Below are 13,528 nucleotides of genomic sequence, written 5' to 3' on the forward strand. Positions count from 1 at the left end.
GCAGATATTAATGGCCACAGGAGAAAGAAGGTACTTTATCCAGGCATTATTTTAACGCTGGCACAAGGCTCAGTGTTTAAGATATTCTGTTATAAAAAAAATCATGCATTTTGATTATTCTAATCGCCAGAAAAGTGTACTTCTAGATAAACTGGCACTTGCATTAGAAATGTTTGGCCCCAACAGGCGCAAGTGCTCCATGGATGGGCCCTAAGGATGCAATTTTGAACCCCACGTGGCTTTTGCACTTGTCCCTTGGATCCAAACATGAGACACTGTATTTGCTACAACTCTATGATGTGGTTTGCATGAGGCATACTATAAAGGGGGGGTTGAGTGTAGAAACTCCCAACTGGGGTGGGGGGGCCACAAGGGGGCAGCACCGGATACCCCAGTCCCACACTGCCTTCTATTAGACTACAACTCTAAAAATTGCTGCTGATTCTGCTGTTGATGTACAATTTCAAGCATTATAGCATCTACAGAGCTTCTGGACTCTCTTACACAGTCCCTGCGTATATTTCATATCCGCCAATGGAATGAGTCTCGCTGTTTGCAGTGCTTAACATGGACACAGTGTATAGGAAAAGCTGAATTATATGAAACAATCCTGATCCACCTGATATAAAATATTACAGGGCTTACGCCTAGCAAGAGCGCAACTGTAAGTCATGCTTTCAAGATATCCCTTCCAGCAAGACACAATCCTTAGTTTTATTAAGAGAGAGGAAAATGGAACTAACAGCTGGCAGATAGATTGGAATGGATTAGTTCAACCTCATGGGCAATAAAATATCTGGACGCATGAGATGATGTTTTGCTGTCAGCTTAAAACAAGTGCAGGTGGTGCAGAACCAAGAATTGGGACTGGCAATTTTTAGCTCAGTAGTTACTGTGTGGCTATTCCCATAATCCACTGAAAGCCAATGGCTGTGGAACCACACACAGCGGATCCCTAACATAAAGATAAAAAACTGGTCACATGTCAGAAAACATACTCGCAGCGTGATACAGCCATGAATTGAACTTTACATGTCAATCCAAACCAAATGTCTTGGTTGTACAGATGCAGATATTGATGCATTTCTGCTACTAAAATACTTTAGGGCTCATATACCTTGCAGAATGCAGTGTACAAAGTGCATAAAAATAAAGGCTGCAATAGGTTTTTATTTGCACTCTGCACACTGTGTTCTGCTCTTGCTGAATGCCTTGGGCCTCTGAGTTCAGTTCTGGAGCACAGACACGTGTTCCTAGCCCTTGAATCAGGGTCTGACCGGCCCAGCTGACAAGCCTTGCTCCCTGCCCCACCCAGGGGGTGTTGGAGGCAGGCAGCAGTTTTAAAGGAATACTGTCATGGGCAAACATGTTTTTTTCAAAACTCATCAGTTAATAGAGCTTCTCCAGCAGAATCCTGTATTGAAATTATTTTTCAAAAACGCAAACAGATTTTTTTTCAATTTAATTTTGAACGTTCACACACATATCATGGCTAGCCATATTCTTCATTTCCCAGGGCATCCCAGCCATGTGACCCGTGCTCTGATAAACTTTAGTCACACTTTACTGCTGAGCTGCAAGTTGGAGTGATATCCCCCCCCCTCCCAGCAGCCGATCAGCAGAACAATGGGAAGGGAGCAAGATAGCAGCTCCCAGTAGGTATCAGAATAGCACTCAATAGTAAGAAATCCAAGTCCGGCTTGGGACTCCTCCAGTTACATGGGAGTAGGAGAAACAATAGGTGATCTGAAAGTAGTTCTAATGTGTAGCGCTGGCTCCTTCTGAAAGCTCAGGCACAATGCACTGAGATGGCTCCTACACACCAGTATTACAGCTAAAAAAAAAGTACATTTGTTGGTTCAAGAATAAAATTTGAAATGGTAAGTGAGTGAGAGTGAATTATTTGTTATGTAAACAGGGTAATTTAGAAATAAAAAGTACCCCATAAAAATCATGGCAGTATCCTTTTAATGAATGTAGGTAGGAGTGGGGGTTCCCTAATGTGCCAGCCCTGATGGGCCCAGGCTGGGCCGCCATCAGGGGGGTAAAGAGGGCACAACTGTACCAGGCCCCATGAAATCTTTCTTAGGCAGGCCGGTCACAATTTACATAAGTTACAGATAAAGTCATGCCAAAACATGCAATTTACATAACTTTCGCAAAAGATGCTTAGAAAACGACATAACTTGTCTAGAAACTTAAGTAACTTTCACTGGATTTGGCTTGAGGATCACAGTGCAGCTTTCCCTGTGGCACAAGTGCTTGTGAGATGAGCACTGAGGGACATGCTCCTGTACCACTTACACCTCAGGGATATCTGAATGACCCCCTTTTGTAAATTCCCCACTGTGCATGCTCAGTCTATTGATAGAGTAAAGGTGGCCATACACGAGCAGATCGCGAGCGGATCTTCACCTACGGGTGGGCGATATCGGGGAGAATTTAGGTAAAAAAAATAATAATCCGATCGTTTGGCCCTGGGGCCAAACGATCGGATTATGTGGGCAGCAATGGGGCAGTCGGTTCGGGGACCGCATCAACGAGCCGATGCGGTCCCTGATCCGACCTGATTTTCTAACCTGGCCGATCGAGATCTGGCCAATTTCAGGCCAGATATCGGTCGGCCAGGCCGCTCTGCTCTCCCCATACACGGGCCGATTAGCTGCCGAATCAGTCCAAGGGACCGATATCGGCAGCTATAGTCGGTCCGTGTATGGGGACCTTAAGCCATTTTTCAAAAGCTTATATAGATTCTTAGTTTTCTTCAAAAGCAAAAAGTCAGAACTGATGCCGCAACAAAAAAGAAAGCAAACCCAATGACTGTGTGTCTGCGGCAGAATGTGGCCTGGTTAGAAAGTACAATTATAGGTCATTACTCTGACGGCATGGGGCCCAAAACTGTTCTTGCTAGGGAGCTGGGGCTTCCAGATTCCTGATCAGAACAATTGGAATGTAGCATACTGATGCTATATAGAAGAAACTACTGCCCTGTATAGGGAGAAAGGGGGCCCAAAAGCCTTACAGACTTCAATGCATGCCTTAAGGTTCAATAAACAATGATTAAAAACATCTGTAGTTTATGGTTGTGATTCTGGGAGTTGTAGTTTAACACCAGCTGGAGTGCCATATCTTGGATATGTAGGAAATTATATAGATGTGTGTGTGGCTCTGCTATAAGCTTTTATCGTTAACGCTCTGTAAAATAGTTTTATTCAGTTTCTGTTTGTACCACTACATAACCTATAAATAAATAGACTGAAATAAAGGCTCAGAATGTGCAGGGCAGAAAGCCAGATAATGGAAATATTAGATCTGAAGAACATATCCTTCAGGGCAGATATTGTGTTTCATTTCCATTAAGCGTTTAATCACGCAGGTACAGGCCTGTGGGCACAACTTTATTACAAAATAAAAAAGGTGCCTCGCTATCTGAGCAGAACAAATCTAAAATCCTCTCTCTCTTATTAAGTAACAGATTAGTTTAACATATTCATTACTTTACTTGTGTCTACACTTTAAAGCTTAGACCAAGAGATCGGTTTACAATATATATATAGATATGGAATTATGTTGCAATTTATGGTGGCAAAAAGGCCACTTCCCTGTTCAGTGATGACTGGGCCATTTTGACGCCATTTTAGAAGAACTGCACATCCAGACAGTGAGCTCAGCATAACGTAATATAAACTGCAGCTCTGCAACACCCCCACCTCAAAAAAATTTTTTAAAAATTCTGCACCCTCCATATAGAGCTGCACTATATCCTTTTATAGACTATGAATCTCTGGTTAATAAAGGTAGAACAGAAGGCCGCCCTGCAGAGTGTCACAAACCATATTACATTTTCATTATCACTACATGAGTGCACAAAATTGTTTGGTCCCTTGGTCCCTGCACCTTCATCCATGGCTGTTCCATGCCTGCAAGAATGTACAAGTGCTGTTATGTAATTCAATAATATCTAAAGTGCCAGAAGCTGTCCCTGCCCTATATATTAAACCTGCACTATATCCATTAAAGCTTACAGCTGATCAGTTGCTAAGTGATACTGCACTGCTGCAAATTTGCCCCTCAATGAGCCTATACTGTGCCCAAATTGCACAAAATGAGTCCTGTATAATAATGGAGATAATGCTAAAAAAAAGAAAAAGTGATGAGGAGAGTAGGATTAGTGATGAGTAGGGAAATGATTTGCTAATCGTTCAGATGTTTTGTATTTCTGAAACTATGAACTTGTTGCAACATTACACTTCAAATTTCTCAACATCCTGTAAAAATGCTTTAATACTGATACAAGATCATTTTAAGGCAATCTTGAGGGGGCAAGTTGTAGTACAACAATATCTGGAAGGTTGCCGATAGCCCATATAGTATATCCCAAAAGCCAACACTGATTGCAACTATGCCCAACCTAAATAGCTTTCAGTTTAGAAAACATCCAAACACTTTAAAATATAAAAAAAGTGAACATTCAGTTTATCAACTGGACAAGAGAAGCAATTGATTAATTTATTGGTCAGTGCAATGTTTAATAAAGCAAGGTACAGCAAAATACGAAGGGGATTTTTAATACAATAAAGTGCTGGGAGTTCTAGCAATAAGGTGAGCGTCCAAAGGGCAGCTAAATAGGGCAAAGCTATCTTTAGCATCCTCCAGCTAGGGGTGAATGCTCTGGGTTCCACACTGCAAGATAATAGGCTCTAAAAAGGGACTGTGGCTGTGGGATAGCAGGTATAGTAGGGAGAGATGGTGCCTATAGTAGCAGTGGGGGGATAATAGCCTCTGGGAAGGGACTGGGGCTGTGGGATAGCAGGTATAGTAGGGAGAGATGGTGCCTATAGTAGCAGTGGGATAATAGCCTCTGGGAAGGGACTGTGGCTGTGGGATAGCAGGTATAGTAGGCAGAGATGGTGCCTATGGTAGCAGTGGGGGGGATAATAGCCTCTGGGAAGGGACTGTGGCTGTGGGATAGCAGTTATAGTAGGGAGAGATGGTGCCTATGGTAGCCGTGGGATAGGGTCTCTAATAGCCTTTGGGAAGGAGTTAAGCAGCAAAAGAAAGTGTTTCCCCTAACTCTTTTCTTCAAGAAAATCACCACTTCTTGACATTCTACACACCCACATAAAAGAATACTGGAACGAAGGGAATCTAAATGATACAAATTGGGCTAATAATTAAGACATTTAGCTTATTGTACCTTATCTTGACTGTTTAGCTCCTGGTAGGGAATATGTGCAGGTAGGTAGGTGTGCAAGAGGGCACAGAATGCCAAGCCATCACTCCAGCTGCTGCTAAAATTTGTGATGTCGATGTTCTGTAAAAAAACAAATGTACAAAATGTCTTAGGAAGATTCCATAATCTAGAACACTACTGACTTGTACAACAGTTGCTTTTGTTATTATGCAAAAAGTGAAATCTAATGGACATTTCATTACTGAAGTTGGCCGAGTTCTTCATCATTTCCTGCATTTGCTGTTATTGGAATCAAGCCTTTATTTCTTATTATACACATGCTGCCAAAAAAACCCTAACACCATTACAATAACAATTGTACTAAGGGCCGTGTATGGCGATTCCCAATGGGTAGTGTGGGAAGAATACTGCCTTTATTGTCTCCTCAGCGTGGTACCCCACTCATTGTTGGGAAAATATATTATTGTTTATACCTTGGCCCAAATGATCATTCAGTCTGAAATGGAAGGCATCTGCTCCCATGAGCAAACCAAAGCAAGTTTCAATGCAATTTCCTGAGTCACTGCACTTGGACACTGCCCAGCTGGCATATCATAAGGCGCAGTAGTGAGCCAACTACTTGGATTTATGAGATTTTACTGCTAATCCTTTTACACAACTGAAGTACTTGGCCGCACATTTTAGAAGTCTTGTAAAAAATGTAAAACAAACACACGCAGTAATGATCATTAACGACTAAAAAGCTCAGTGTGATCATAACAAAAGCCTCCCGTATAACCAAAGGCCAGACATATTCAATTGTTTTCCAGTGCTACAGTCAGTAGTGATATTTGCAGCAGATCTGTTCAGCCTAATTGGGTTAATCAAGGGTCTCTGCTGGGGTTGTGTAAACAAGTCTTTGCTATGTACACAACCAACCATACACTTGAATATAATTATGGTACAAAAGCAGGAGATAAGCTGCTTAGAAATCATTTTCAGTGAATTTCATTGAGCATGAGCTCAAATAACCCCTAGAATGAGCATTATGATATCTGTGGGATCAGATATTGGCATACATACCAAATCACAACACTAACGGGGCCATTTACTAAGGGTTGGATTTCTGATTCTGTTTTTATAGCAGTAAAAGTGACTGAAAAAAAATTGTGACTTTTTCAAGATTTACTATGTGACACAAATGCAGTGACCTACAGTGACATCACTGAAATCTCTCTCCCCTTCCTGTAGGTGCCAGCGGCAGCCTTCCTATTCTCTGAGCATGTGTGTAACTTGATCCTGTCTCCTGTTCTGAGCTACACATGCCCACCAGCCAATCAGAAGCGGATCTGGCAGAGGGGAGAGGGGGCAGGGAATGAAACACATGTGCAGTATGAAGCAAGGAGGGAAAGGAAGGGAGAATACCTGTTTAGAGATGGCTGCCTGTTCTAGAAAATGTGAAGTAAGTGTGACTGAGTAAATATTTGATTAGGTGAGCCAAAAGTGTGGCGTTGTTACTAAACAATAGGAGGACTATTGGGCAGTATGCTTTTTACATTTTGACTTGCATTCTCCTTTAAAGGGGACCTGTCACCTTAAGAAATAATTACAAATTGTTTTCTATTGTGTTTGGCAAGCAAAATAAACTTTACTTACACTATATAAATTATTTTAATCTTATATTCTCCAGCCTTGGAATTCACAGTTGCAGCAAGCAGGCCGGCACCATTTTGTGGACACTGTTACCAAACAGGCATTGCATCCTGCCAAAATCTTGTTTCTGTGCCAGTATGGGGGGACCTGATACCCATGTCCATGCACTAGTTACAAAATTACATGGTGAGGAGGGAGGGGGAATGTGAGGAGTGCAGCAACATCTAAAACAGGGGTCAGGAACCTTTTTGGCTGAGAGAGCCATAAACACCATATATTTCAAAATGTAATTCCGTGAGAGCCATACCATATGTTTGGCCACGGATGCTGTAGGGCAAGGTAGGGTGGGTCAGAAGGATGCCGGATGCAATGTAGAGGAGGGCGTGGCCTGCGCTCGGCGGATAGAAGACGTGTTCTAAGTTTTAGAACACGTTTTCTATCCGCCGAGCACAGGGGCAAGGTAGGGTGGGTCCCAAGGATTCTGGCTGCGATGCAGAGGAGGGCGTGGCCTGTGCTCGGCGGATAGAAGACGTGTTCTAAGGCTTAGAACACGTCTTCTATCCGCCGAGCACAGGCCACGCCCCCCGGTTTTTTTTTTTTTTTAATTAAAGATTTGGCAACGAGCCAGATGCAGCCATCAAAAGAGCCACATCTGGCTCCCGAGCCATAGGTTCCCTACCCCTGATCTAAGAAGTTCTGAATTGAAAGTGAAAGTAACTGTCTGCCCCACCTCTATGCCTAAGGCATAGAGGCGGGGCAGGCAATATATGATTGACAGGTGGGATTTTTAAATGCTTTTATAATGGGTATGGATGTGGTAATAAAAAAATAATTTTGGGTTTCTTGTTTAATTTGAAAAGGGCTTTTATTATACAGCTTTTTATGTCTGGGTGACGGGTCCACTTTAAGGCATTTGAGCATACAAACAGAAATCATATAAATAAATCCTGCCCTCTGAGCGCTACCATCACAAATTAGATGAGTTCCCTCACTAAACTCGGCCCCTTGTGGACTTCCAGTGACAAACCACCCCTGTACTTACACCACTTCAGTCGCTTTCTCAAGTCTCCCTCTGCTCCTTGCAGTGGCAGGAAGCACCCCAGCCCCTCTGGGAATACTAAAACACAGACAGGTGTCCTCCCTGCTCTGAGAGAGACTTACACACCTTTCCATACAATTAAATAACTCCCCACAGGACAGCCTTCCTGCAGAAGATCCACTATGTGAGCTGGACTATTGGAATGGACTGCTTGGTCGACATGTTCCTTCCAGAACCCTATAGCTTCCAGGGCCATACCCAAAACCCTTTAAACAGAGAAAACCTTCTCTGTTTATCAACATCTCCCACTATGGAGAACTTCAAGGGAAAACTCACATTTTCTCTCATTTTTTTGGTCACTCTACCACATAGGATAAAAAACTGGCTGAAAGATAGATTACAATTAGAGGTAATAAACGGAACATATAGGGGCCGATTCACTAAGGGTCGATAAAACGACTGCTATTTATAGCATGCATTAAAAATTTTATCGCTTCTTATTTTTTGAGACTTAACACTCGATTCACTAAAAGGACAGGCATCATAATTTAGACGGGATGTTCTTTGCGTTATTTAACTAGTGATGAGCATTTTTCTTGCATTATTTTCCACCATTTGCGTTATTTCCCCTCTGCGCACGATGTATTTTGCCGCTTGCTATATTAGTGCACAATATTACGCACGTAACCATGTGTTAGTATTATATCTATGCGAGAATTAACGCAATGCAAGGTAAATAACGCATGTGCATTTTTTTGCGCATGCGATATGCGTTTTAACACATGCAAAATGACTTTGATGAATTAGTACTTATTTATCACATGCTTTTTAACGCAAAAAAGCATGCGATAAGCGTTATTGCCCTTTAGTGAATCAGGGCCATGGTGTTAGTGGTGTACCGCAGGAGTCTGTCCTTGGTCTACTGCTTTTCTGTGTGTTCATAAGGGCTCTGGCACACGGGGAGATTAGTCGCACGCGACAAATCTCCTGTATCTCGGGCGACTAATCTCCCCGAAATGCCATCCCACCGGCAAAAATGTAAATCGCCGGTGGGATGGCAAACGCAGCGGCGCGATTTCACTGAAATCGTACAAGTTTCCTCTCGTGGCAACTTGCACGATTTCAGTGTATGCCATCCCACCGGCAATTTACATTTTCGCCGGTGGGATGGCAATCCGGGGAGATTAGTCGCACGCGAACAGGGAGTTTTGTCGCGGGCGACTAATCTCCCCGTGTGCCAGAGCCCTAAATGGCTTTGAGAGTGGCATTGTAAGCTGGCCATACACGTGGCGATCTGACGATGTTTCGTGCGACCATCGGTCACACGAAACATCCTCAGATCTGCCACACATAGTCAGGGCTGAAACAGCAGATAAGGAGGTAGAAACAATAGGATTTCTATCTCCTTCTGCCGATTCAGCCCTGACGGCAGATTTTGGTCAGGCGCCTTCTATGGCGCCCGATCAAAATTTTCTAACCTGGCCGATCGGCGAGTCGACCGATATCAGCAGCTTCCTGCAATATCGGTCGACTCGCCGACATGCCATACACGCACCGAATATCGTACAAAACGAGGTTTCGTACGATAGTATCGGTGCGTGTATGGCCAGCTTAAGTCTCTGTGTTTGCTGATGATATAAATGATATAAAACAATAGGTTCCATGCAGGATGTTTTGACTGCAGAGTGATCTGAATTCACTGGGATAATTAGAAGCAAATTAGCAAATGGGGTTCAACAATAATAAATGAAAAGTGAAAAAAAACAGCATGAAAGCTAGCTATACAATGGAATGTATTCGTCCGAATCCGTCAGGGTGGGTTCGGGGGTTTGGCCAAACCATTTGTCCGAAAAATAACCCTGATCACAGAGATTTTTAGCACAAATATCTGTATTGCTAAGCAAGTGAATTATAAAAACAAATAATACAGATGGCTATACAAGGTTATATAGCCATCACACAGATTATTCATCCACATCCTTGTACTTGTCCTTTAATTTGCTATTCTTGCATCTAAAGAGAGAGCAACTTGTAGCAGCAGTGCTTCATAAACAACAAAGGCAAATGGCTATGGGCTTCTGCCTGACGATTGCCAGGTAAGGATTTAGTCTCATCCCATTCCTCTGATCCATCCCAAATGAAACAAATTCCCTGGATGCTTGCACTTAAGCCACTATGTTTATAGAAATTAAAAAAATAAGTTTCACATTTTTTAAAGAACAAATGGACCTTATAAATAGCGAGTGTGACAACCAATAAAATGAGTAGCAGCCTCCAATGGTTAGGTTGCTGTAGTGCTAGGCTTACACTGTATTAATATAAATTGTAAAGGCCACCGCACTGATCATTAAAGAAGTAATTTTGCTATAATAAAGAAATTTATATAGTACTTTTGAATTGAATTTTCAGGATTTTATAGGCTTTTTTTTAGCAGAACCAGAGTAAGATAGAAGGATAAGGCCCTGGCATTGCAGTAATGGGTTTGCCCTCTTGTGACTGACAGAAGGGAAAAATGTGCCAGGGATGCCCAACCTGCACCCACCAGCTGTTCCTAAACTACCAATGTATTTTTGTGTGACCCCCTTATTTTGTGTCACACTTGCATTACTCGTCCCCATACGGACTGATCCTGCAAGGCTTGGAAACACTTAGAACTGGATGGAAGTTTTGGGTTATTCACTGGGGTTTCAATTTTGCAGTTTCCAAATCCTGGCTAGATCAATGGGGCTGCTGACAGTCAGGGACCAAGAAATCTCAAGCCTTTCTGCCCCCCCCCAGCATGAGAGAGGGAGGTTAAGTTACTGTGGGGCATTGACAGTACAAGTAAATATCATATACACATAAAAACTGCCATAAATGTGTTCCATATTTGGAATGGCTAAATGTTCTGCTATGGCAGAGGCTAATGGCCAGTGTCTTTCCTTGCATTATTTTGCATTGTGGTTTTCTCAGTTCTACTGGAGAAGGCCCAGAGCCAACTGCAGCATTAAGCTGTTAGTATATAAATCTGCAGTGTCAGTTTGCTGTGCCATTTGCAGCTGGCAAATCATTATCCTGGGGCACGAACAGCAAAAGCAAGTTGCCCAAAACCTGTTGCTTCTCCGAGCCATTGGGAAGGATCAATGATGGCATCATCTTGGCGAGTGACCAGTAAATTGTTAATTAGAAAGCATCTTGCAATGTAATTTAAAAAACACCTGTAACGCAGCTCAGTCCAGAAATGTTTGTTGTTTTTTTGACTTTTAAAGAAATATTATGCTTAAAATATTTTGATTTGACATTCGAGTGACGCCTGCACCCTTTTCTGTAGCCACAAGTGTGCTGCGCCTACTGACGCAGAACCCGAAGGGAACCCTGGAGCTACCACGTGGTCAGTGTGGGTTGTACAGAACCCCAAGGCAAACAATGTGCAGCATTTAGTAAGCTTTAGTTCTCCTATAATTTTCTGCATCTATTCACCATATTTCTAAGATTGCCTAATAATGGACAGGTTGATTCATACATATTTCCGTGTGCAGTGAGCTCATGTCTTGCCCTTGTTGCCTAACTGAACTGCTGTTGAACTGTCCTGCTTCCCATTCTCTGAGTTTCTAATCTTTTAGTGGCGTTACAACACTCACAAAAATGTGCGGTTGTGAATTCAGTTGACCTTGTCATTGATGGAGGGAAGCTGGGCTAGACATCATCCCTAGAATATACTGATGACTGATGCCATCTTCCTTCTTTAAAAAAAGAGTAGCAACCATTAATTGGCAAGAGGATGTTCAGCCATTTTATTTAAACCAAGCGTAATCATGTTATGCTGAGGCCGCCTATGGATAGTTAGATAGGGCAGTACTACTGGAGATGGAGACATTGTGCAGAAGCTGCCTTTGCCTCACATGCCTTAGGTTTACATACCACTGTAGCACAGTGTAGTTGTTACACCAGGATCTATCACTTACTGGAATATTTAATGGCCTAACATCACACTGGGTGTGAAATTCATCACAAAGTAAATGCTTGTGTTAGGATCATTATATCAATGATACATTTTACATCTGTGCCCAATGAGAAAAATGAAGCCTAAAACCCAGCATCAGTTTGAGAGAAGAGATATGAGTGGCTTGAGGGCAAAAACACTGCCAAAAATATCATCAATAAATTGCAGTCCTGAGAGATTTACTTTCGGTATTCATGAATTGAATAACAGGAAATCTGTATTATGTCTCAACACATGTTCCTATCATAACTCAAACATCAGACGTAAAACATACAAATAAAAATCACATTCAAACGGAGTTGAGTTTAAGTCACGTCCCACGTCCCTTTATTCCAAGAGGAATAAGTGAAAACTGGAGATGTAACCTGCTACTTTGGCAGTTTAACAAATATTATTATATGTAGTTTTCTTTATGGTAAGGAACTGACAATACACTAATATAGGTCTTAGATTAGGGTATATTCTACAACAAATTCCTTGTCCCAAGTTCGCCATACACATTAAGATCTAATTGGCAAAGAGCAAATCTTTGTCCAATTGGGATATTCTGGACCAAATTTGGCTGATGTAGTCATTGGGCCCCTGGGCCAATAACTGGATCATAATAGGTCATCTGAAGAGGACTGTATCAACATGCCAATTTGGCCTCCCCGCCTAGCAGAATTTTTAAACCTGCCCAATAGATGTCTGCCCAATTTTAGCCAGATATCTATTTAAGCTGCCAATTTGAGTGCTTAAATCTGCCCGAGTATGGCCAGCTGTACACCCACAGTCGGGCTGATTATCAGAAATGTTCAATGACACATGATAAATATGGTGGTTGCATTTATATTTAAATCACAAGACTTACCAAGGACAGCTGTGGTGTCTCTAACATAACAAGGCAAGCCAATAACAAAAAGTTACATTTGCTGGCACTGTTGGCACCACTATTATTAAATGCATGTTTATTTGAACATTACATGGCATGCTATGATTCTATGCTAAACAGAATTAAATGGTCGCAGTCAGTAATGGGTTTGAGAGCCTATGAATGATGCCAAAGCCCCTATTAAAGGAAACATATTGTGTGAAAATCAAGAAAGCACCTCTGCATTATACTCCTTTAAATATGGTAGTAGTGCTTTGGGCAGATTTATTAAACATTTCCCCAAAAAACCCTACTCGCCACTCCCATCTGTTCCACTTCCTGCTGCCTCCTTTCCCAAGCTGTGCAGGAGACCCGACAGCCCTCATCACACTGCACTTACAACAAGAACCAATCAACAGCTAGGCTGACCTGATAGGGAACTGAAGCCTGTCTTTGCTTGTATAGCTGTGATTGGCTATTCCTCCTACTGTGCTTCTGGCAGGGACTGTTAGGACACTTAGCAGATCGATAAGGAGCTCCATTATAGGGGCCATTTTTAAAAATATTATTGATTTTTAGCCCAGAGTGAAACAGCACTCTTTATTATTGAGGTCGGGGGGGAGGATTTTATTTATCCTATATGTCTCCTTTAAAGTAGTTTAGTAGGGATTCTGCTTCCTCCGTACTTGTTATCTCTGTGACCCAGTTCTACAGGGTTTCCTCTAGTTGACATTCTATTGCTTACCCAGGTGAAGCTCAGCAGATGCAGTGACAAACACGTCAGCAAGGCTGTGGGTGAAAGTGCAGAAGGGCGGCCATTTGGCTTCCTGT

General features: G+C 42.3%; 1 protein-coding gene across 2 annotated transcripts in view; it reads right to left on the minus strand.

The window, feature by feature from the left end:
* The window catches only part of specc1 (sperm antigen with calponin homology and coiled-coil domains 1), a 187,214-nt gene that overhangs the window by 13,556 nt on the left and 160,130 nt on the right, over positions 1–13,528 (minus strand). For both annotated transcript variants that reach the window (XM_018091444.2, XM_004911690.4), the window contains one exon: positions 5,198–5,314. In XM_018091444.2, the coding sequence (XP_017946933.1) occupies positions 5,198–5,314 (117 nt within the window). The remainder of the gene's footprint in view (positions 1–5,197; positions 5,315–13,528) is intronic.

The sequence above is a fragment of the Xenopus tropicalis genome, chromosome 2 (assembly GCF_000004195.4).
Source record: "Xenopus tropicalis strain Nigerian chromosome 2, UCB_Xtro_10.0, whole genome shotgun sequence".
Taxonomy (NCBI): Eukaryota; Metazoa; Chordata; class Amphibia; order Anura; family Pipidae; genus Xenopus; species Xenopus tropicalis.